Source organism: Tachypleus tridentatus, chromosome 9, assembly GCF_004210375.1.
Source record: "Tachypleus tridentatus isolate NWPU-2018 chromosome 9, ASM421037v1, whole genome shotgun sequence".
Classification (NCBI taxonomy): domain Eukaryota; kingdom Metazoa; phylum Arthropoda; class Merostomata; order Xiphosura; family Limulidae; genus Tachypleus; species Tachypleus tridentatus.
The window spans coordinates 114,502,600-114,529,308 of NC_134833.1; the positions used below are offsets into that span (position 1 = coordinate 114,502,600).

The following is a 26,709-nucleotide window of genomic DNA, read 5'->3' on the forward strand; positions in this document are numbered from 1 at the left end:
TGGTGGGCAGAGTACGGATAACCATTTGTGTACTTAATAACACAAAACATCACCAGTACGTTGAGTGTTTATCTTCAATATATGATGAGATTCGTTTTGTTAGCCCTCTTGCATTGCCAACTTTCTTTCTTTGTAAAACACACAAGAGTATCTTATCAATTTAAAAAGTTTTAATAAAAAGTAACACGGAAATGGGTGAATGTTTGTGGGTCATTCTCTATATTGAAAATTAATTGCAACAAGTACAAGTTTTTCATTACTCGCCATATAATATTACACTGTAAATTTTAATTATAATATGGTTTAACTAAACTGCTTTTATAATGATCGTATTTTGTTTTTCTCTGCCTCAAGGACGGTTATATTTCGTGTCTAATTATGCTTGGCATAACACACCAGAATTCATCTTTGGTAACGAGCATGGTAAAACAAAAACAGCCCGGATATGGGTGGTTTGGTTTGTTTTGAATTTCGTGCAAAGCTACATGAGGGTTATCTGCGCTAGCCGTCCCTAATTTAGCAGCGCAATATTAGAGGAAAGGCAGCTGGTCATCACCTCCCACCACAAACTCTTGGGCCACTCTTTTACCAACGAATAGTAGGATTGACCGTCACATAATAACACCCTCACGGCTGAAAGGGCGAGCATATTTGGTGTGATGGGGATTCGAACCTGCTACCCTCGAATTATGGATCGAGTGCCTCAACCACCTGACAATTCTGGGTCGGATATGGGTGGAGAATATTCTGCGTTAACATTTAAGTGACTGAGGTTAATGGTATTCCGCACTAAGCTGTTGATTGCCACTTGAGAAGAAACATTTAAAACACTCTTTCAATCTCTTACTTTTTGTTTTTTGGTCGGAATGTTTTAAACTTGTTGTTTCGTACGTGCAATTTTTGTCTAAGACATTTTGTTCCATTTATTAAATATTTCATCATAATTAGTGCTTCTCAGTGGCACAGCGGTATGTCTGCGGATTTACACTGCTAAAAACCAGGTTTCGATACCTGTGGTAGGCAGAGCATAGATAGCCCATTGTGGAGCTTTGTGCTTAATTCTAAACAAACAAAAATATAATTAATAACGTTTGTATTATATTTGCTTTGTTTTTCCCCTATGTTGTATTTTATTTTTCACATGATTTAATTCAATACAAAGTAAGATATATTAACCTAGCAGATTGTATACACATAGTTCTGAGGGCAGAAATTATAGCTACGTGAAATCTTTTCAGCTATACTGTTTCCACAACTACCAGTGAAGTAACAACTAATTGGTCTAGTAGTGGATGCTTAACGCTTCAGAAAAACCTGAGATGTGTTGTGACGTTGTTTCAGATATCAAAACGTCATATATCGCCAGAGCTCCATAAATAATAAAGTATAGTATGTAAACAAAAGGGCGCTTATTAGTGTCTTGTTTACGTCACGGGGGTATAAATTGTGTCAACGTTGTTGTTTGTTTTGTTTTTTTGCGAGTGCGTGAGTGTGTTTTTGTTTGCTTTAATAATTGTATTAGACTGTTAATTTTCATTCTTTCAAGATTTTGCGTAAATTTTAATATGAGAAAGGTTGAGGCGTGTAACAAGATTTGATCATTTTTGGTTGCCCAGTTTTGGTACTCAGCTGAGGGGCGTCTGCTTTTCATAGACGTGCAGTTTGTATTCATTTTCATGGGAAGTACGTCAGTTGTCCAGTAGTAAACACAAAACGTAAGATATTTAGATAGAGTGTAGTACAGATGGAGTGAATCTTGTAAACTACGAAAGATGCTGTGAAGAAAAGTACGTCACAAGCTGTAGCTAGGGTGTCACTGACACAAAACAAAGTTTTAGTTGCTATAACACCATCATCTTCTCTTTGGCACTGGAAAAAAAGACGTCGAAAAATTTTCAAAGTCAAATTATGTATACAGACCGTATATCCATACAATACAACCATTTAGTAAAAAAAAGTGCTCCGATGTACTAAAGCGCTCTCTGGACGACGCTGGGGTAACGAAGCTGTAGTTTAGAAATTGTTACATGTTAAAACTGGTTTAGTTTCTTATGCTATGCATTAAAATTAAATACGTTAAATCACGCTTTTAAAAAATATTATTTTTTAGTTTTTGATTTATAATATTTAGTAAAAAATATATAATAAAAGATACATTTATTCAACAAACAACATCGTACAATTTCATTTTGTTATCCTTCTTAATTAATTATTTGTTGTATAACTATTTCTTAACTAACTGTAAGTAAACACAATTACTCAGTAAATCAATTGTATTACCATAAAACCAGGACAATTTTCACATTAAATATAGTTTATCAACTTTTACATAATAGGTTTACACACCTGTGTTTTTAGGAACACACAGGAAATTCTAATAATTGTAATAGATTTAAATCGACGTTTTGTCTTTTTTTAAATTTTATTAACACAAATCTGGCCCGGCATGGCCAGGTGGTTAAAGCACTCGACTCGTAATCTGAGGGTCGTGGATTCGAATCCCCATCACACCAAGCATCCTCGCCCTTTCAGCCGTGGGGACATTATAATGTGACAGTCAATACTACTATTCGTTTGTAAAAGAATAGCCTAAGAGTTGGCGGTAGGTGGTAATGACTAGCTGCCTTCCCTCTAATCGTACACTGCTAAATTAGTGACGGCTAGCACAGATAGCTCTCGTGTAGCTTTGCGCGAAATTCAAAAACGAAACACGCATCTTGACGATACAACAGTGGGAAAATATGTTTACATCTGACGTTTTAGTGACCTGCTGTTTTAGTTTCTTTGCTTTTGTACGTTATGATTTTAACTGAATTTTCAAGTCATTAACTTCCTTATATTGAATTGAAATACATATTTACGTATAATATTAATAGTACGGCTATTCAGTGAAGTTATCATTATACGTACTTGTTTTTGTATATGTTTCTTTTTTTCTTGTTCTTTTAAATAAACTTAACACTGGTTTTTACACACCCGCGTACTTCCTACCAAATAAACTGCTAACATTTGTTAATTTCCACAGATACATTTTATGTCAAATAAACTGTTTACATTTTTTAGTTTGTAAACTGTTAATATTTTAGTTTGCACACTCGCACACTTCATGTCAGCTAAAGTGTTAACATTTATGAATTTATACACTCGTGTACTTCATGTCAGTGGAGTGTAGAAAGCATCATCGTGTATTTAAAAAATCTCATCTTTTGTTTAGAGCTTAATACCCACTCATATACCTGCTTTATGTATAATACATTAATTATATATATGTGTGTGTGTGTGTGTGTACTTACACAGTTGATACCTTACCCTGAAACGTGGATGCCGATCGAATTTGAATATAAGTGATATAGACTGATAGATAAACTGTTAATTGTACTATGTTATTAACATAGCTAATATATTTTAGCACTTCCAAACTGATACGTGTATTTTGTTTTTGCTTTTCCGTGTATAATTTAAATCGGTTATTAAATGTTTTGTAACATAAGTACTGCAATGTATGTTGGATTTATATTTTAATAGCATCTGCTTGGGTGATATTTAATAGTGTTCTTGATGGTAATCATGCCAGTTTATTAGTACTGTAAAAAAGAAAAACCATATTTACATGTGACTGCAACACGCTGTCCATAGACGTTTTTCTTCCTTCCACCGTACAGTTTTTCTTCTAGTCTGACATAAACCTTTTTTTTTCTTCTTAAACAACCTACTAGTTAGACAAACACCATCACAATCAGCAACCGTTAGGCTTAATAAAATCCAGATTGCTTATTCCCACGGTCCACAGTCTTTAATTATTTTCGTCATCGACTAGATGAGCGATAAAAGAAAGAAACGAAGAAGAAAAAACAAAGTATTATCAGATTTTTAAAACTGATCCTACTATATAAGATTCATTCATTTGCTCAGACGAGTAGTTCTTAGAAACGTAATATATAGTTGGGAGATTTTTGTAATTCAAAACTCCACATGTTCTTGTATTCATGCAAGCAACCATATATCTGTTAAAATGACATTTCGTACGCAATCAATCACTAATTGTTCATTATCTCCTAACATTTTAAACGTATTGTACAGTTTGTAAAATTTAATTAACAATAGACTCCGGCAAAATGGACTCCAGTGAAATAAATTATAAAGTGTTTCAGGAATAAGTAGACTAAAATCTTCCAAAGTCTAAATTTCTTTGTGATGTAGTTATTATGGTGAAGTATTGGACATAAAAATATTTATTCCCGTGTTTAGCCGTATTGTATACAAGTTAAAACTTTTCTAGGTTATAATCTGGCATAACTTGGTTGTTAAGACGCTGGACTTACACTCTGAGGGTCGCGGGCTCGAATTCCGGTCACCGAGCATTGTCTCCCTTTTAATCTTGAGGGCGTTATAAATTGATGATAAATTCCACTATTCGTTGGTAAAAGAGTAGCCAAAGAGTTGGCGGTGGGTGGTGGTGACTAGCTTCCTTTCCTATACTGTATATATCAGGGACGGCTAGCGCGGATAGCTCTCGTGTAGCTTTGTGCGAAATTTAAAAACAAAACAAACAGAAACGAATCAAATAAATCTATGGTTTATCGCTTTAGAGTTTCATACATTTTGCTTGTTTAAATTTAACAGTATGGAATATAAATGCTATTTTATAAACCTTAATGCTCGTACCCAGAATGTTTTAAAGGGGGTTCAGATCAAACTTGTGTGATCAAAAGCTAATACTTATCGTGCGAAGCACAATCAGCATGCAAAGCGTTTATTGTTGAAGTTTATCGCCAACAAGTCACAGACGCCTACTGTGAAAAAATCGGGTTACGAAACTTGACTGTGTCAATACGACTCTCAATTCCAATTACAAAGTGTAAACAGAATCCATTGCATGCGACAAATTCAAGCCAAAAAGTGCTAATACTTCATTAGCAGAATGTTAGCAATGTAGAAAACGTTAAATACCACAAACAGCTGCGCTATAACTATACAGTTTTTTATCTCACAAAAGTATGTAGGGCGACCCTTCTCCCCGCGTATGTGCGTGCTCATTTGTAAAGGTTTTTATTTTCTCCCATATTGGATTACAAACAAAATGTGAACACTAACGGTCTTAAGGAATTAAACATTTAAACATCACTACTTGGCATAGCCTCCGTGAAGTACAGTATATTTCATATTAGATTACAAACAACATGTGAACACTAACGGTCTTAAGGAATTAAATATTCAAACATCACTACTTGGCATAACCTCCATGAAGTACAATATATTTCATATTAGATTACAAACAACATGTGGACACTAACGGTCTTAAGGAATTAAACATTCAAACATCACAACTTGGCATAGCCTCTATGAAGTACAATATATTTCATATTAGATTACAAACAACACGTGGACACAAACGGTCTTAAGGAATTAAACATTCAAACATCACAACTTGGCATAGCCTCCATGAAGTACAATATATTTCATATTAGATTACAAACAAGATGTGGACACTAACGGTCTTAAGGAATTAAACATTCAAACATCACAACTTGGCATAGCCTCCATGAAGTACAATATATTTCATATTAGATTACAAACAACACGTGGACACAAACGGTCTTAAGGAATTAAACATTCAAACATCACAACTTGGCATAGCCTCCATGAAGTACAATATATTTCATATTAGATTACAAACAACATGTGGACACTAACGGTCTTAAGGAATTAAACATTCAAACATCACAACTTGGCATAGCCTCCATGAAGTACAATATATTTCATATTAGATTACAAACAACATGTGGATACTAACGGTCTTAAGGAATTAAACATTCAAACATCACTACTTGGCATAGCCTCCATGAAGTACAATATATTTCCTGCATTGTTTCGTGAATTAGGTGCTATCACAACTGGCAAACTGAGTATAATACCTCAAAGAAAATTATATTTCCTTGTATACCGTTTCCTTTTTGTTTGTTTGTTGTTTTTGTTTTGTGTGTGTTTTCATTGCAAAGCCATATGGAGCTGTCTGCTGCGTTCATCGAGAAGAATGGAACTCCTGATTATGGCGTTGTAATTCCGTAGACTTACTTACTGCTGTCCCACCATGGGATCCGTTTTATAGAGAGGAAAAACAACTGTCTACACATTTTAACCGTGAGTAAATTTGGTTACCGCTTGTCGATAGGAACCAATTTCGTTCACAGTTGCTACTTATACGCAACTCTCGTCGCATCAAACGTGCTCGCCCTGTCAGCCATGGGGACGTTATAATGTGACAGTCAATCCCACTATTCGTTAGCAAAAGAATAGCCCAAGAGTTAGCGGTGGGTGGTGATGACTAGCTGCCTTCCCTCTAGTCTTACACTGCTAAATTAGGGACGGCTAGCACAGATAGCCCTCGAGTTGCTTTGCGCGAAATTAAAAAAACAAACAAACTCAACCCTCGTGAAAAAAAAGAATGCGTCAAGTCACATCTCCAGCAACGGACAGATATTGACCTGTTAAGACAAGCATTATCGACCACGGTTTACTCAGTTACTTGTGGACATATAAAAATACATAAGTGTAGAACATTACTGTGGTGGATGCAAGACATTTTAATGACGCCGGGTTTGTTTCATTAATCGAAAATGAAATAAGCACCACTTCAGATGTCTAATTGGTGGTATAATTATTCCAAAGAAATTTTTCGTCAAAAGGTTTTAGACCATTAAACACGTTAGGCACAGTCTGAGGACTAAAAACTACCACTGAGTCACACACTTATCTTATTTTATCCAGAGTATCAGTGATCTTATTATAAAAAAGACAAGGCCGCCAGTAATAATGATCCAAGACACACTATAATCATTTTAATTCATCAGAGGTATGTGCTACTTCCTTACGGGCATTATAACTTGATGTTGTGAGGCTTCTTATAAATGACCTGCTAATCATTTTGGCGACGAACATCTTATAGTTACACAGTCATGTGAGTATATATATCTATATATATATATATTGTTTTTACTTGAAAAACTAACTCTAGTTTTTAATTGTGCAATATTTTTTGCAAATAAGAAATTGCACTAACAACTTGAATGCTAATGTATATAAGGTCTACTAAGATGGGCATTCTTAATAATTGTTCATATATTTGTGTGTAATAGTGTAGGTTTGTTTGTTTATTTTGCTACGCACAAATCTACACAAAGGACTATCTGGGCAGAGCAGATATTTTAAAAATAAAATAAAATAAAAAAATAAAAGTATTTTAAAAATACATTCATTTTTGTGTAGTGTAAATCTTTAATTAACAGATATTCTGTTGTTACGTGCTTTCTCAAGAATAATAAATTATCTTCATTATGCTTACCTATCTCAACTGTATGAATTACATTGAACTGTGCAGTTTGTTTCCGAAATATTTACGTAAGTACGTGTTGTTAGATGACGTAACAAGTGATCGTTTTGGGTCAGGCTTCTCAGCTGTCGCGTCAATTATATATATATAATCTGATGCAAAGATGAAAGGTGAGCACAAAACAAATGGTACACTGAGTGATAGTAATAATTAAAAAAAAAAAGGCTATGAGTGTGTGAGCTTTTGCACGTCAGCACAAGCTTGTAAGACACAAAGCTCCTGTTCTATCTACTGGCGGGAGTGGAATAGCGATTAGGCTTAGCATAGACCTTCAGTTGTATCAATTGATGACGATTGGGTACATTACAATCCGACTATGCAATTAAGTAAAAAAGAAAATTATGTACATATAGTTAAACCGATAAAGATGCTTGTAAAGTCTGTCATCGTGAAACCTAGAGGGCTGATTTATGGCTCAAGAGCTGTCGCTGCTGTTGTGAACACACGTCGCCCTTCAGTTCATCAAAAAATACAGAGCCTGCTTAACCACCCTTGTGTTTCGATCTTGCATGAAATTCGATCGTTTCGTCGATTTATATTTTTTTTCTCCTTTTATATATATATATACCAGTCTTCCTAAGCCTGGCAAGTGTCAAACTTTGAGAAGGATGACTGTTCTCACGTACTAAGCCAAGACTGATTGGCTACATAATTGTAATTGCCAGCCTACCGCGATTTTGGAAGATCTAAGAAGGTGGGAGTAGATAGCTACACGAAGGAATAAAACGATTTGTTTGTTTTTATTTTTCTCAGTAGTATCAAGGCTACAGTTACATTATCAAAGCCATTTCATACAAGTTTGGTTGCTGTTTTCTGGAGCACCAGATGTCCTTGTGCAGAATTGCGTATGAATGTGGCTTAGAGTTCATGAACCCTAAAGCAAAGCAATAAAAAGTTGAGATAGAGTGAATCCACACCACCCTGTTTGTAAGACAACTAATATGTACTTAGAAATGTGTCGGTGAGAATAGCTCGGCTGTTTGGATATGTGTAGTAGCAGTTGGAAACTAAAAGTTCTTTCGATTTTGAGTCCTGTTCTTTACAAAGTGTTCATGTAATTAAACACAGTTTTGTTTGATTTTTAATTTTCTGAACACATTCCAGCTACATTTCACTTCTCAGTAAACACACTGTATATGTGTTTGTGAGAGGGTAACGTTTTGATGAAGAACGCAAAAAAAATATATATATATTAATGTACCACATATATTCGAATAACCATTTTTATCTGTCAAGCACGAGTTTGCTCTGTGAGATGTTTGTTTGTTTATCTGTTTTTAATTTAATATACGTCAGCAGTTCTCAGATATCATATCTTGAATATATTCAGGTTTGGTATGCAAGTTAGTTTTTGGAATATTATGTCTAGTTTTGTGTACATATTATGGATATGTCTGTGTGGCTAATAATAGTACATTTATTTGTGCACGAGAACTCTGAAACACTTTTTATCTTTATCGACTTCTGTAAAGAAATTCTACAAACGTTCTAAAGAATTACATTTCAGAAATAACTGCTATTATCAGATTTTGAAGTATACAGTTATTTTTGTGATTTATTTAGTAATTAATCTAAATTTAGATTAGGCTCTTTCAGATAATTATTCAACTTTTAATACTTTGAAATATTATATCCAATTAAATAGTGTATTTTTAGGTACTATTGTTTCATACACTTTATTTGTTAAAAGAGTATTTTGGGGAGGTTCTACTTTTTATGCTTTATAAAAGGTATAGCATAACCTAGTAATTAAATCATTTTAGTCATATTCTGCGGATTACGGGATCGAAACTCATCGATGGATTATGGTCACTTTTTAAGCTTTGGGAACGTTATAATATAACATGTAGTTTTCACTACTGGTTGGTAAAAAGAGGCCCAAAAGTTGGCGTTGGGTACTGCTGGCCGGTCGCTTTCCGTTTACATGACAATTCCAAAACAGAAACGGCGGAAGATAGGCTTAATAGTTTTCTTATAACTAAATCAAACAGATTTTAGCTGTTGTCAAGCCCCCCATGGTTCAGTGGTAAGTCTATGGGCTTATAACGCAAAACAAATGGATTTCGATACTCATGGTAGGTACAGCGCAGACAGCCAATTTTATAGCTTATCGCTCAAAAACAAACAAAACAAACTATTGTTAATATCCACGTGCTTTCCCAAGATGTCACCTGTAACGAAACTTGGGCATATCTGTAAAATTGGTCGCGGGTTCGAATCCCGGTCGCACCAAACATGCTCGCCCTTTCAGCTGGGGGCGTTATAATGTCACGGTCAATCCCACTATTCGTTGGTAAAAGAGTAGTCCAAAAGTTGGCGGTGGGTGGTGATGACTAGCTGCCTTCCCTCTAGTCTTACACTGCTAAATTAGGGACGGCTAGCACAGATAGCCCTTGTATAGCTTTGCGCGAAATTCAAAACAAAAACAATCTGTAAAATTACATCCTTCAAATGAACGATGCGTTATTTGTGGAAATTGTTGCTTTAGTGTATACAAGTGCGGAAACCTATTTGCTTGTCTTTTCCCTTATATAGATGCACCAATCTTTATAGTCGAAAATAAAAAAAATCTTTACGAATTGAAATATTTTAATTACCCCATCGTTTTACGTTGTGGATTCTTCAACCTATGGCCCGGCATGACCAGGTGGTTAGTGAGCTTGACTCATAATCCGAACGTCGCGAGTTCGAATCCCCTCACACCAAAACATGCTCATCCTTTCAGTCGTGAGGGCGTTATATATATAATGTGACGATCAATCCCGCTATTTGTTGGTAAAAGAGTAACCCAAGAGTTGGTGGTTGATGGTGATAAATAGCCGCTTTCCCTCTAGTCTTATGCTGTTAAAGTAGGGACAGCTGGCGCAGATAGTTCTCTTGTAGCTTTGTTGCACGAAATTTAAAAAAATAGACATCAGATATGATGGTTTGTGATCATTATTTTATGATATTCACATTGTTAATATTTATGAACATAGAAATTATAACAATCCATATAGAAGCCTAAAGTTTAACTTCACTAAAAACTGAAAAGACTGATAATGCTTTGTTTGTTAAAACGCGATAGAACTAACGATTGGTAATATTCTGTTAATTGGTGTGCATGGGAACTAAAAGCTAGTAATTCTCTGTTAGCTGCAATGCCTGAAAAAGACTGGTAATGCTCTGTTAATTAGAATGCATGAGAACTAATAGCTGGTACTCTTGAGAACTAATGATTGGTAATGCACCATCAGCTGGTATACGTAAGAACTCCAAATAACCTAAATTACTTAACTTAAAATCCTATAGCAGAAGAACCTCCGAGTTATGGCTACCTAAAAACCCTATGCTTGGGCTAATTATATTTCCTTTGGGATCCTTTTTGGAATATTTCCTTAAGGATTTCGACTCTTCCTGTGACAATATTCGGCGACTGTGTTATTTGTAACTTGTTTATTAGTGATCTTTATCCGTTCATACCAATTCAAGAGGATATTTTAGGATGGCAGAATGTTCAACATGTGTTAGGTCACAGGTTCCAAATCTGGAAATATGAAGAACCAGGAAAGTGTGCTGTGGAACCGGTAGCGGCGGAGTGCTTTACAGTAAGCACATTTGCAAAATAAACAAAACTGTATTGGAACATAGAAATATGTACAATTATGCATACATAATCACCAAAATCTTCAGGACACGAACAACCTTCGAACTTTAGTTGCTGCTAATTACTGAGGGTGGAACACTTACATCTTGCTTCGTATTGAATAAGCCAAGTTCCTTGTTAAATTAATGTATAATATAATCCATACACGCTCTTAAATAAATATATAAAACTGTGGCTTTTGTAGTTTACATGGTCTATTGCGTTTAAAATAGTTTATCTAACAGGTACCACTAATAGCATCAACAAAAATGATGTCATTCATTTAAGTTATTCTTGAATATGCTGAATTAACATAAAATTAAGGGGAATGGAGGAACAGCAATATAAAGGTAAAGAAATATTTTTCATCAAGAAACAATGTCTTTAAATTTTGTTATGACCTATCTCTAATTAGTATGTGTGGGAGTTTGAAATAAATGTCACACGCATCATAACAGTTGTAAGTAAAGAAGAGATAGGATCGGGTATGCCTATACATCTAGTAGAGAAATGTTCTTCATGCATTTAAACCTGTTGATAACTATTATGACCAAGCTGTGTTCCGTGTATACCTTAGGTTATGGTTATTCTTTAGTGTTATGTGCAATATATGTAGCGAAAGGACAAACTTAGAGATCAAATAGGCTCGACTGTGTTAAACATTTAAAAAATACCGTGATTGAAGAGGGTGAAAAAGTGCGTTGAAGCAGTACGTGATAATGACAAACTTAGTTGGTCACTACCTGATTGCCTCTTCACCTCTCGTTCTTTGGTCAAGTTTTCTGGAGGATCGAATGCACCCTGGACCTCAAGCTCCCTTCTTTGACCTTGTTTAGTTCCTAGATGTCGTAGATAAAAGCCACCTCAGTTCTCTGGTATAATTCGATCTGATAGCAAGGGAAATCCTTTATTACATCATGCAACCATTGCGTGCTCGCTACAATTCCTTCGTACACGCGGATGGCACTTTTCAGGCCATGGCTATGTTTGTTTGTTTGTTGTTTTTTTTAATTTCGAGCAGAGCTACTCGAGGGCTATCTGCCGTCCCTAATTTAGCAGTGTAAGACTAGAGGGAAGGAAGCTAGTCAATTTCACCCACCGCCAACTTTGTAACCAACGGACTGTGGGATTGACTTTTACGCTATAATACTCCCATGCCTGAAAGGGCAAACATCTTCGTTGAAGAAATTCTAACCCGCGACCTACAGATTGCGAATCGAGCGCCCTAATTACCTGGTCATGCCGCCCTGAAAATGCAGTGTGCTTCTCATTACTCTATCTAATCATTAGTTTATTGCAAAGGCAAGTATTTGTGTGTTATTTGTATTTTCGGCTTGTTTATTTTTCAGTTGTCTGGAAAAAGAATCAATAATATAAACTTTAAATGTCGTTTTTTTTGGGTTGTTTTTACCTTTTCTACAGAAATATGTTATCGTGAAATATTATTTGTGAGTTTTATTTCTTGTATCACTTAATAATACTATTTTTTCAAATACTGTAAAATATATTTCATATTAATAACATATATATTTGGAATTAGGTTTCTTACCTTGTCCTTTTGTACCGGAGTTTGTAATTTTTAAAGTATTGTTTGTGAACTTCAGTTCTGTATATTTCACCACGTCCTTTATAACCATTCCACAAATACTGCTGGTTTAACGTGTTCTCTCCTTTAAGATCTCGTATTGGATGAAATCCATTGTCGGATTTTACACTTTTCATAACGTGGTAGTAAGTTGTTCTAAGCCTACTTTTAGATTGTCGAGGTATTAACCTCCGGAAGAGGCAGCAAGGAAACAGATTGAGATAATAAAAGTCTTTCTTTGTAAACCTGAATTACTAACACTTCTGTACACTACTTTCCACCCCACAATCCCCAGTGACTTCAGGGCTCACACCGCTAAAAAACTCGGATTTCGATAATCGTGCCAGGTGCAGCACAGATAGCCCATTGTGTACCTTTGCGCTTTACAACAAAGAAACCGTTGTTCATTATTACGCCACTTTCATTTTCCTTCCAGTAGTTGAATATATTTATGTAATTAGTTGACGTAAATTGTATCCTTTTCCTGTGAGATACGACTTTGTGATCTTGGGCAAGTTTTTTATTTTATTTTTTTTATGAGAGCGCGGAGTTGTAGATACTGCCTTAAATCAACCCCTTCCCGTATATGAGGCCGTCATTTATTTCTCGGTAACCAACGTGAAAGATTCTGCAAACGGAGCAAATGAAAATGATATAACTTATAAGGAGGACTTACGAAGGCGAATAATCGAAAAACAATGCCTAAAATGGTAGACCTTCCTAATCAGTATTTCGCAATGTAAGATTCCCGTACATTGCGGAATGATAATTACAACTTCAGACGGTTATTCCTAAGTGTGTCCTGATTCTTGAAAAATTTTCCACTCACAGTGTACTGTAGAAAGAAAACATTCTTCTTACGATTTGAAGAGTACTGAAGTTGAATAAGTAGTTCGTAAGCTGCTGAAGTTGGTCCTTATAGTAAGATGCAAAAGTACTAGTCCGCTACTACATATAAAACAGGTTTGAGTGCTTTTTCCGGTTTGTTATCCCACTTTAACGATCAAACTTTTATTTTTAAAGTTTTTAACCTTTAGGCTTAGCGAACAATGCTGAAGCAAACTTAGCTTCGACCTCTTGAAATCATATAGTAAAATAGCACCTGTCCTTAGTATTTCATTCTTAAATGGCTAAGAGGTCTGCGCATTTAAATTAAGTGTTCATTATTCCGTGATTGTTGTACAAGTCACAGTCAAACTGGTTGTTGGGTTTTACGTTTAATACCAACGTTTATCAATGTCATATTTTGTACTGACTAACAGAAGTGTATAGAAACTGAAATAAGGTTTTTTTAAACAGATAAAAACAACATATTAAAAAGATTGCACATGGGGAAGGGAAAAAAGATTTAAACTTGAGAATGGAAAGCAAGAAATTCAGCTTACGAAATATTATTACAGTAATAACATAGTCTCTGGTTGTTTCCATAATTCGGGATTTTTTTCCACAATTATGTTGTTTTGTTCGTTCTTTGTGTACTTACTGTTATATTTTATTACCTGAACTGAAAATTCCAAAATTATTCAGACATCTGGGTATTAATACTTAGATTTTTGTATTTGTTTTCTTTCTTTCTGAGATGCTCACCTTAAAGAAGGTACAAATTAAAACTTCTGTGGCTGACGATACTTTAACCTAAACAAATTGATGCAACAAGTTTACTGGTAATGTTTAGACCCTTTTATATTTCGCTACAGCCAGTACCTATAGACTTGACGAAAGTAGCAGTGATTTGATTATTGTTTTTTTGTTATTGTTACATTAATTATAAATATTTATTTTTTTTCCATTCTTTCTAAGTGTTAACTATAGTAACTTTCTGAATTCACCATTTTAATATCTAAAACTAATAAGAACGTGTGTAATGGACACCAGTGTAAACTCATATGTTGAAGTTAGTGTTACGACTGTTACATTCTAATCGTGCCTCGCTTCTGAGAAAAGGTGTTCACACCGTAATAGTTACTTATTCAAGAATGAGAGTTTTCGTTACTAATGGCGCTTTTATATCTTTGCATGAGAGTTGCCTTCGGTGGCTCGGTTGAAAATCCAGGGTTTGATCCCTGCGATAGACACAAATAAATAGTACTAGAATTGGTAAATTTTAGAGAGTACAAGCAGTGAGTAACGTTTGTCCACAATCATAGACAACACATGCAATATATTTTACAACCACAAGTCAACGCGTAATGTAACACATCAAATGGCGTTAACGAAAAACAACGATGCGTAATCCACGAGTCTCATGTTTTGAGATAATGGAGTTACATTTTTCCTAACTAGCATGCCACACACGTATATGTATTCATTATGCTTCATGCCCACCATACCAACACTTAACCAACACAACACACATCAGTAAGGCAAAGGACTTGACCTGTTCTTGTAACACGCGTAATCTTTTAAATGAAACTGTTACTGTTTTTTTATTCCTGTTATTTTTCTTGCTGTTTATAAATTACTTTCTCCCATGACCTTTTCCTAAATGGAGGTTCAACAGAACACCACATCTTTCCTCTTAATGTAATACGTATCAACTGCAAATTAAATCGTTTCTATTCTTTTTACTGGAAGTGTATTCATAAATAATCACTTCAGCCAACACTGTGGTCTGATATCTTTACTCTAATATCCGAGATTTAATTGCAACAACAATTAAGGTCTTTAAAACTTCGAAGTAGTCTTAATCTTGTCTGGTTTCTTCATTCTGTGCCACTCGTCTCTGTGTTGTTTTTTTTTTATCCTTTCTTTTCTATCTTTTTCTGTTGAAACTGAATACTTTGTACGTTTAGTTTTTCTTACCTCGTATGATATTCTCCCTTTGTAATGTATCATTTAATTCTTAGCCAAATACTTGTATCGCATAATCTTTCTGTACTTAGTTCAGAGTTTTTATTTTGTAATTATTTTTATATTTTTGGAACCTTTTAATATTCGTCCTTTTCTCCTCTTTTTGTGTTCACCACGGTGTAAGTCAACAAATAATTTGGTCATTTTTTCCCCTTAGAACTTCAGAAGGAAAGTTCGAGACTATTGAGTCAGACTTTTGCTTTTATTTTATCGATTAGAATTATTTTATTTAACTACATACGTACTTTTCGAACTTCACCATTATTTGCCAACACAATATTAAACAGATGAAATTATTCTAGTAATTAACTTGTAAGTGGTTGAAGAATGAAACAAAGTTAATCAAAAAAGAAAAAAAATGAATCGTAAGTACCACGTAGCGCTTTCAGTTTTCAGTGATTATATCTAAAGTACATGAAAATAATAAAAAAAAATGTTTAATAGTGTTTGTGCTGTTAGATAACAAATGCTTTCAGCTCCCCGGTGGCTCAACGGTATGTCTGCGGATTTACAACGCTAAAAACCGGGTTTCGATACCCGTGGTGGGCAGAGCACAGATAGCTCATTGTGTAGCTTTGTGTTTAATTCAAAACAACAACAAATGCTTTACATATGTGCAATTTGTTTTTCCTTTTTCTTTACTCAATATGGTGTTGTTATGGTAAGTCAACATGGATTGTAATAATGTTATTGATTTTTGGAATCTATGCATCTTAAAATATTATACATTTGTAAGAAGTTAACTAGACTAACTGTCTACCTTTCGTTGTTAATCAAAAATTAGATATTTTTGTTTGTGCATGGTTGGATGAAAAAAATTCTTCTTGCAACGATTTTACACATACTCTCGTCCGTCGGAGCTCTGCACTTTTGTTCCCTCTAGGGAGCAAGTGGAACGACATGCCACAATAAGACTTGTATGTATAGGGCAGTTAAGAGAGAAGTGCTTACAATTGTTATCAGTTTTACAGTGACGTTTCATCGCACTTGTTACCCAAGTATAGGGATTGTGCTTCGCTGGTCGAGATTGGCTTTGTACACTATTCCCCCTTCCCCGTTGAGCTGTTAATGGCCTGCAATCTTATAAGGGACTATATAGGGCCTGTGTACTGATTTATAAGCTGTGTAATGTAAGTAATTGTCAAGTGCTTTAACGTAAAAGACGCATGACTTTTTGTGTGTCATTCAAGTGCCATTGTAAGTTGCCTGTCACTGCTGGTGTACATTGAACTTTCCGATTTTGTCTAATCATACAACACGAACTAGTTACAGATAAAAGCTAAACCAAAATAATATACGTATAACGACACCTGTATGTAACTTGACTAAAGTTTACAGTAAATTTATAAGAAAATGTTTAAAATTGTAATATAGGGGCCAGGCATAGCCCTAGTTATCAATGTGCAAGGAAAGTAAATCCAAGAATTCAGGGCTCGCGTCCAAAAGGCACTCCTCTCTTTGGAGCTGGGGGGACATTTATATAAGAATTACACTATCTCATTAAAGTAATCCAAGTGTTGGCAGTGGGTGCTGTTGACTGTCTGCTTTTTCTGTAGTCTATCGGTTCAAAATTAATGACGGCTAGCGCAGATAGCCCATGAGTTTTGCTACAATATTCTAAATAAGAATTATCTTCACATAGGACGATTATATGTTTGAGGAAGTTATTATTATCAAAATTACCCCCTTCCCAGTGGCACAGTGCTATGTCTGCGAGCTCACACCGCTAGAAACCGGGTTACGATACACGTGGTGGGCAAAGCGCAGACAGCTCATTGTGTAGCTTTGTGCTTAACTCCAAACAAAGAAACTTATCGAAACTATATCTTTGTGGTAAATTTCTATTATCTATTAACAAACTAATACCGGCTGAATCAAAAGTCTTATTTCCACTGTTGATGTGAAGTAGGCGTGAGATATCAAAGCTCTCGGTCACTAAACGCGTTGGAGGTCACATGTCCTGATATAAAGGCCAGTCAAATAAAACCTGAGAATTTCAACCTTGGTTAAAATATGTCGATACAAAAGTTGTATGCACAAACGATATTTCCCTGAAACGTTGAAAGTATTTCGATTTAATACAGTGTAGGCTATAAAATTATGCAAATTTATACGTGCATATGAACCTGAGCTGACATTTGTTTCATGACATTTTTTCAGGTAGCAAATGATCCCCAGTGTGCCTAAATATCCCATGTTAGTAGATGTTTTGACTCGCACGCATATATATATATATATATTATTCTAATTATGCTTTCATTCAGACATCACATACAAAACAAGCTCGGTAAGTTTTTGATTAGCATTTGACTACAGTTTTACGGTTTTCATCGTTAATTGTTAATATGTAAGTTCTGATGTTAAACAGGTTACTCATGCAATCTTGCACAAAACTATTAAGTGTAAGTATAAAACGTAAGAAATATTCTCTTTTCTCTACATATTTAACAGTTTTTGAACTTGACCTTTAGCTACCTTTGAACTTTAGCTCCGGTTTACGAAGTCCAGTCTCTTCCATCTGATTGTTTATATAAGTTTATACGTGCAAAACGTTTAGTTTCATCATGAATACTCTACCTAAACAATCTAGCAAAGAATACGTTTAGTTTCTGTTGCTAAAAATGCATTTCCCGGACAGAAACATTCATTGCGTTGATTCGTTTTCAAATTTGATTATATTTGTTAACACTAACTTATCGAAGTTTACCAGTGGTTCAGCATTAAGTTTACGGACTTGCAACGCATATATCTAGGGCTCGATTTTCCACGGTGGACAGAGTGCAGAAAATCCATTGTGTATCTGTAAAAATAATGACTACTTATATCAGGATATATGAACGTTCGATAGATATTACGGGTTACCTGATGGTAAGTTACGGACTTATAATGCTAAAATCCTGGGTTCGATTCTCCTTAGTAGACACAGCAGGTAGCTCAATGTATCTACGTTCGAAACAAACAAAAACAAGTAGTCATTGTCCGTAAACACGGAAATGTCAGTGGTTTCAATTTATAGTAAGTTTGTTTAAGAATTGTTGAAAAAAGCTACACAAAGGTCGTCCCTTATTTTAACCTGACAGACTAGAGCAGTGGTTCTAGTCGCACCCAATGGGTGCGAGATAGCGTTCCAGGGGTGCGAGATAACATTTTTTTTTTTGGCCACCATCACCTTTATTCTTAAATAAATAATTACTGTGAGGGGTGCGGGGCATAAAAAAGGTTGGGAACCACTGGACTAGAGTGAAAGCGGCTAGGGTACAGCATTCACCACTAGCTCCTCTGCTGGGTTACTCTTGTATAACTGAACAATGGCCCAATGATTAGCATGCTCGGATTTAATCTTAGGGTTCACAGCTCACGTCTCGATGCTACAAAACTCTAACATCTTTTACTCAATAAAAGTGACAACGAAAAGGGTTATCAGTGGAGCGCTTACCTCCACCACGCAGCGTTGATGATACCAGACCCTCAAAAATAAGAAAAATGTGTCCGTATGTTTGTCGTTATCAACAGACATGGACCATTTTTTGCAGATAATGAGGAATAATATTCTACATGTTTGCACCAAGTTTAACCAAAATCTGATCATTTTTGACTAAGTTAGAGTAAAAATAACGTGAGAAATCAATGCCCATGTTAACAGACAGGGATGTTTGTGACCTTATTGTGACCCTGACCATCCAAAAGCTAATCACTTCTAAGTTCGGTCGTAGTCCAGTTGTATATGAATTTTAGCCTTTTTCGAGAAATCTTACTGACAAATACACACACACGGGTGAAAAATAATGTCTGTTCACCTTCGGTGCCGGATTTAATAATGTTGTAAACTGGATACAGTACCGTGACTGACTTTATTCATAACCCATTACAATTACATTGTATAAAGAATATACAGTTCCTGTTCATTTGTAGTAAAGCACAAAGATGCGCAATGGGCTATCTGCGGTGTGCCTATCAATGGTATCGAAACCTAATTTTCAGCCTTATAAATTCGCAGACTTGCCGCTAAGCTACTGGAGGGGTGTACAGTTCTTACATTTTAAATCAAAGTAATAAAACGAGATATCAACATTTCTTACTTGCACACTTATTTGTTTGTAAAGTTTAAATATAGTAATAAAACTTTAAAAACTCTAGATGTTTCGGTGTAAGTAATTCCACTATCTTCAGAAGAACATAACATGAAATACACATAAAATTACTTCTAAACCTAATGTATGCGTGTAATTAGCATGGTCACGGTGGCGCATTTTCAGCAATAATTTTCAAAAGTTTACTTTCGTGACTCCTGGGCCTAAATATTTATTTGTATTCATTTTATTTTTAGCAATTTCTAAAGATTCTCTTATGTTTAATTCATCTTCTTCCGTCACCTTAAGTATTTTATAGCATCCTAGCCAATAAAATGGAGAATTCGCTACATGTTCTGCCTAGCGATTTACCTGTTTTTAATTTGTTCACCACATTTTGATGTTCATTTACTCGAAGTTCCTACTTGACTGCCAGACATAACGTAGACCACAAGCACGTGAAGGTTTGTATACACCACGTTTATCCTTTAATTCAGTTTTATCTTTCAAACCATTAATTATATGACTTAATTGATTAATAAAAGTTACTTGGCAGTTCCTATATTTCCTAAACGCATTACCTATTTTTATTGATCATTGTGGTCAAACATATTATTTTCCTACTTTTCATTTTTAATGTCTATGATTTAGTACGCCCAGAAATGTGAAGTTTGCTACAAAATTCTATCAAAGATTTCAGGTTAATACCTTCTGCCAGTTGTCATCATGTGACGAACCTTAATAGCTCTATAAACAAAATACAACATGAGGACATATTTTGTGTCCATGGATGACACGATTTCACATATGGAAGCATGACAACTAAGAATGACTTCCTGTACACGGAAGTAGACAGAAAGCCCCTCTCTCTTTTAAAGGAGCATCTAAAAAGTGTAATCAACCTCTGTCTTCAACTTCTAAAGTAAATTATGCAGTAGGGCTGATCAAATTCAGATGTTTCTGGAACTCAGTTAACGCGATTTTATATATATTTAAGCTTTACAAACAAATTATTGTGTAAGTAAGAACTGTGCACCCCCTCATGCACAAGAACTGTATTTTTTTACGTATTGAGTTTTTACATTATTTTTGTTCACAAACTATAACAGTTCACACTGTTTACACTTTTTGTTTCCTAGCGTATAACAACTAAGATATAAGAATATATTCCCTCACTACTTTATTTATATGTCGCCAGTAACAATAACATCATAAACAGTATTCCACACCTGCACTACTTTTTTTCATAAAATATAGTAATAATAATATGGAAGATTAAAAATCGGATTATATATTCAAATTTTTATGACCTACAGCTCCAGAAGTACACCCACATCTCTATTGTGTGAATTTCGCGTAAAGTTACACAAGGACTATTTGTGCCAAGCGTCACTGATTTAGCAATGTAAGACTGGATGGAAGGCAGCTAGTCATCATCACCAACCGCCAACTCTTGGGCTATTTGTGCCAGGCGTCACTGATTTAACAATGTAAGACTAGATGGAAGGCGGCTAGTTACCATCACCTACTGCCAACTCTTGGGCTACTCTTTCACCAACGAATAGTGGGATTGACTGTAACTTTATAATGCCCCCACGGGTGAAAGGACGAGTATGTTTGGTGGGACGGGGATTCGAACTCTCGACCCTCAGATTGCGAAGGAAACTCCCCTAATCATCTGGCCATGCCGGATCGTCTTTATGGTTAGGTGCTTGTTTTGTAAGTAGAATATTGATAGAACACTGGAGGCTAACAACCGTATCCCACATTTTTAACAGTAACATTATAAACAAGATACAGTCCGTGTCTATTACTTTTAATCATAACTTGTACCAGTTGCGTTATAAAAAAAAAAAACGGAAGTATGGGAAGTTTCCTCCCTTAAGGAAAACCTGACGATAAGGTACCAGTTTTAGTTTGTGTGTTCTAAAGTTACGTCACATTCCAGTGTCAGTTAAACCACATATTATTGAACTTGTCGTTTCAGACAAATCCAGAATTGTTCCCAAGAATTTCGAAAAGGCTTTGTGAAAGAAATACCAATAATGTTTGAAATTCATTGCATTCGAACATATGAAACAATTGTTTTGAACGTAGTGTTGTTTTTCATGGGAAGGGAAAGAGCATGGTTTAGACGGTGTCATCTTCTCTACACGTATACACATTTAGCTGTTGTTTTATTTGCGATGAAACTCGCGTAAACGACGAAAAATAAACAGCATAGATAACACGTATCAGTACTTGGTTTACTTCTATTATTACTGTATATTATATGAATGTGTACGTTTCAAATACTTTCGCTGAGAAAAAACGTAATTTTTTTAGTTCATCGAAGTGTATTGTGTTTCGCTAGTGGAAGAACCCGCCGTGTTTTCTTTTTATTTGTTCTTCAATTTGACATACTTATGAATTACGGCGTGATTATCTAAGAGATCTTTCTAAAATCCTGATTTTTGTAAAGTGTTGGACAAGTGTTTAGACCCCGAGTACTGTACTTTCACATATTTCTTAGACGCCACTCTAGATAGTATATCCAAAAAAGGCTTAAAGTGTATGTGCATTACTTTTTTTTTTTTTTTGAAAATTCCATTGTACTAAACGATTGCGGCTTGACGGGCTTGTAGAGTATTTTCAAGAGACCTTGCCATTTCTATAATTGTGGTAAAATAAACTTCACAATACTTCCTTCTTTACAACAGACCTCTTTTACTCTGTGTTCTTGGGCGCCGCCCTACATAAGTTTATTGAACAAACACTGAGAAACTGTCAACCCTGCTTTCTTTTTTGGTGGTTAAAGTTTGTGCCCATATGGGTTTCCGGCGCCACACACGGCCAATTCGTGTCTGAAAAATTGTTAATTACCTCAGTGTTTCATGAGGATCTATAGAGATGAGCTCTCACGTTACAAAGATTGCTGAAAGAGCCTGCACCACAAGCCACGAAAGACAAAGGATTGGTTGTCATAGTGACAATGGCAAGGGGTAAGGCAGACATACGAGACGAGAGATGCACGTGGCCAGTAGGCGCCGTGTAACTTCCGCGGGTCAGTGCTACAGCGTAAGTTATGACCACGCCCCTCGCTCCGAGTCCTCGGATAAAAGTAGGTTGAATCTGGAGGTTGGTTAGTGACGAGACAAACCGGAAGGCAGAAGACGATAGAGGGACAGTGTGATGAGCTGTAGGTCACAAGAGGCAGTTTGTATTTAGATAGTTTTAGAGGGAAGCATTACTTTACTTTTCCAAGCTTAGCTGGATTAGATTTTATATCAGGTAAGATACTTCTGTGATGGTAATTTTTACTTTGTAAAACATGCGTGTAAAATAAAAAAAGTAACATTTCACAAGCTTAGCATCCTGATAATAGTTGATAAATGCTTTCACTTCGTAAAGACAGAAATGTTTTCGTTCTAAGTAAGTCTTCATGAATCGAACGTTTATTGTTTATATTTGAAAGTTTGGTTTAATGGAAATTTGAATTTTATTATTGTGATGAAAATGTTTTTAAAAAAGTTTTTAATTCTCTTTATTTATTTATTTATTTTTTCTAGTCGTACATATATTTGGTCAAGATGTACATTTGCTGGCTGCTACCGCTGTTGTTGACAGTTGCTTCCAGAAATACAGCTTTTCCTCGTCCATCTTCATCTAGCCTTGGGGACGGATCTGCAGCTACATTGATTCCATGGGTGGGAAGGTCTACTAAACACCCTCTAAAATATAACCAAAACGGAGAGAAGTTGGTCCATCCAGAGTTTAGCACTACTGTGCCGCTACCTCATGGTTTCAAACTAGGCAAGAAGAAAGAACATATTAGTAGTTTTACTAACGACACTGGGCACAATCCTTTTGTGGATTTGTTAGAAGGAACCGTTCCTCCAAGAAATTTGAGTTTTCCAGATTTTGCTACCCAAACAGAAACTACTCTCCCAAACCATCAGCTATCTTCAGATGAAACAAAACGCCATTTTGATATCACACATTTACCCCTCGACCGAAGAGCATTTGAAGATAAAACGTATAATAATTTCCCAAAAGAGTCTGTTTCTTTTTACGAAGCGACTAGGTCATCGGAGATTCCAAAAGAAACGAATAGAGAAAGACATTTCGGTTTTATGCCACCATATGAACAGCCAGTGGAGGGTAATTCACGAGGGCACGATAGATGGAGAAGCATTACAGAAGACAGAAGCATAACGGCTATTTATCCGAGAGGGAGATTTATATTTGAAGGTTATACCCTGGGTGTAAGACAAGAAAGTGGAACAACAGCTGCTACAGCTAGGACCATGGCTGCCCAAGGTTCATCGTCCGTTACTGAAGACATCAGTACAAAACTAGATCAGCTATCTCACACAAACGACTTCACCACAGTTCCTAATATCGCCGAGAGCTCTACGTCTTTGCAAGACAAAACATCTACTATCGTAAAAGAACATGGATTAACTGAAAGTAGTTTTGATAATTCAAATGGGGAAAAACTTCACGATGCCACAATACGAAACATCATTATTGGTGCTGTTATATCGGCCGTTGCAGTTGTGTTCTTCGCTACATTTCTTATTGTTTGTAGGTGGAGACAACGTTCAAAGCGGATGGCGAAGCGAAGTGAAAAGTTTATTGATGAAGTGAGTTCCAGTACTTCGAGCGAAACCCATGGAAAAAACAGATCGCCTCCTGTTTTCCCATCCGCTCGAAAAACGTAACTACCCATTTCAAGTATTAAAATCAAATTATAGGTTGTGGATTCAGTGATTTTCCCTGTAAGCCGTTTGCACCACAATGTTGAAAAACCGTGAACATAATTCAAGATGGACTTCATTATTTAAGTGAACATAACTGACATTTTGTAATGTACTAAAGTCTTCTGGTAAGACAAGGAGATTAAAATTACAGTATAAATACAGCTACATATTAAAATTTATTTTTCCCTTGAGAAGATGCGTCGATAACTGTTTGAAAGGATGCTAACCCTAACTTGTTAGAACTGTCCGGAAACTTATAGATTTGGACTTTTAAGTGAGAGAGCTGTGTTTTTGAGTTGTTATACTCAGTAAAATAGACAGAAGAAATAAGTCCCGAGTTTACGTATAAGAGTTAAGATTTCCTTCTCTCTGAAGGAAGGGAATTAATACAGCTGTATTGGCTTAAGCCATCGTAATACCAAATATAACATGGAGCTAAATATAGACAGCTGGTCTGTAAAATACAAATGGTAATTTAAGCCTTAGTTATCACAAAATGTTTCTGTTTTATATCCCGTGTCTGGTACATTGTGCAGTACATTTTCAGAAAGAAGGTATAGTGTAAAGCACGTCCCGAATATCTCATATCATTCAAAGCTTGAAACTTGTACAATGTCAAATTATTCGACATATTTTGTATTTTAGTTTTCAGCCGTTATTCATATTGATTGGCGATATAAATACTTTAGTTTTATTTTCAAAAAACGTAAATCCAGTTACGTTTCTTCCATCTTATAGTGTTAGTAAAGTTACTGTTTAAGAGATATTATATTACCTTTAATGCTGAGTAATTGTCCAGTATTTATATATATATATATTTGTTTTAATCTTTCAAAAAATAGTGTATTTTAAAGTAAACTGATAAACAGTTGTGCATCATTATATTTATAGAAGTGAGTGTTTGTAGTTACGTCATTTTATTACGTTGGAAAGAAAATATACATTTTTGTGTATGTGTAATGTATCTTCTATGCCCATCTTATTAAACTTCTAAGTTATTCATTATTTGAACACACGTAAAACAAATGTGTTGATGGTTTATTTCACCAGAATACCAGTGGAATAAGAGAGTTGGATATATACGGTGTCGTCCGAACAAACAAATCCAGGAATAGGGTTAACAGACTATATGATATAAATAGTGTGTAATATCTTTCTAAAGCTTGTTTGGCATTTTGAAGTAGGAATCGTACTTCCCAAAGCATCGTTCCTAATATGAAAAAAACATATTTATATATATAATATTTATTCTTTGAACGGGTCAGAAAAAGTTGGGTTTTTTTCAAATTTAAAGACGTCAAATTATTTATGGTCGTTTTATACCAAAATGAAAAATAAATTTTAATTACGTTTATTGTAATATATAATTAATTACACACCCAACCCATAAATTATTAAATAATTATGTTCCAGTGTTAAAAGCAATGGTCGAAAAAATAAAAAACTTTTATAATTTGCGTATATTTTCAGATACAAATATAATCTTTTGCATAATATCTTGATTTAAATAAGTTTAGAAACAGAATCTTGGTTCTATACATTCTACTCGTCTTGCTAAATGAATCGCTTATAAGAGTGATATCTTTATCAAAGTGCTACCTTATATGAAGTTTTTTAAAACGTTTGAAATGTTAAAAGTTTATTCATTAGTCATGATTAGCAATAGGTTTAATTTAACACTTTTATTATTTTTAAATACTTTTTTCCAAAAATTGTTAAAAGTACATGGCTGTATTTTATTTACTGTTCACGAAATCTGAAGTTGATTTTAAGTCAGTTTTTTTCATTATTTTTAAACTTTTGATGTATAAAAAATTTAACTACGTGGTTTTGTTTGTTGTACAAAACACATTTTGGTACGGTTTTGAAAGAAATCTGTTTTTTAATAATGAGACAGTTCATGGAATACTAATGGATTTGTGTCACCAATATATTTTTATACTGCGGGCATGCGTAGGGTTAGTCCGTATGTAAGCGTGGGTTACAAATGAAGAGTTCAGATACGATGGGTTATTATATTTCATTAATGTTTTAACTTGTTTCTGGGTTATGTTTCACGTTGATTACACAACACATAACGTTGGATGTACGTGTCATGTTTTTCTCAAGGTTATAAGTTTAACAACGGTGTATTTTTTCTCTTCAGATTGTTAACCCTTATTTTATATAAAACTTCACTTGTGTAGCCTCTTACTCTTGATTTTTATGTCTTTATTCTGAGTGCGTAAAGAAACAGAAAGAAATAATTCACGCGATGAAAAATGTTGAGTTTTATATCCACGTTACGCCAAACATTAGATTGTCCAGGCGTTTAAAACTTGTCAGATAAACCGAGGGCAGCTTTCTTTTCTTCTTTTTTAATATATTTCGTCTATAAGTAATCTGTGTGAAAAATTAAGTTTGAATAAAGTTTATAAAATAAAGTAACAATTTGATATTTGTTGGTC

General features: G+C 35.0%; 1 protein-coding gene and 1 long non-coding RNA gene across 16 annotated transcripts in view; one reads left to right on the forward strand and one right to left on the reverse strand.

The window, feature by feature from the left end:
• The window catches only part of LOC143226105 (uncharacterized), a 44,986-nt gene extending 29,183 nt beyond the window's left edge, over positions 1-15,803 (reverse strand). Inside the window, exons 1-3 of one of the 3 annotated variants that reach the window (XR_013014294.1) lie at positions 12,565-15,803; positions 3,611-3,813; positions 1,483-1,869 (exon numbers count right to left, since the gene is read on the reverse strand). This is a non-coding gene — a long non-coding RNA (uncharacterized LOC143226105). Of the gene's footprint in view, positions 1-1,482; positions 1,870-3,610; positions 3,814-12,564 lie in introns of those variants that run through there. The other 2 variants (XR_013014295.1, XR_013014293.1) reach the window with 2 other exon arrangements.
• Positions 1-26,709, forward strand: part of LOC143226104 (uncharacterized) — a 67,301-nt gene extending 40,592 nt beyond the window's left edge. For 8 of the 13 annotated variants that reach the window (XM_076456613.1, XM_076456614.1, XM_076456616.1 and 5 more), the window contains one exon: positions 23,069-26,709. In XM_076456613.1, coding sequence (XP_076312728.1) covers positions 23,090-24,223 — 1,134 coding nt within the window. In that variant the 5' untranslated portion in view covers positions 23,069-23,089 and the 3' untranslated portion in view covers positions 24,224-26,709. Of the gene's footprint in view, positions 1-19,829; positions 19,985-20,886; positions 22,791-23,068 lie in introns of those variants that run through there. The other 5 variants (XM_076456622.1, XM_076456624.1, XM_076456621.1 and 2 more) reach the window with 2 other exon arrangements.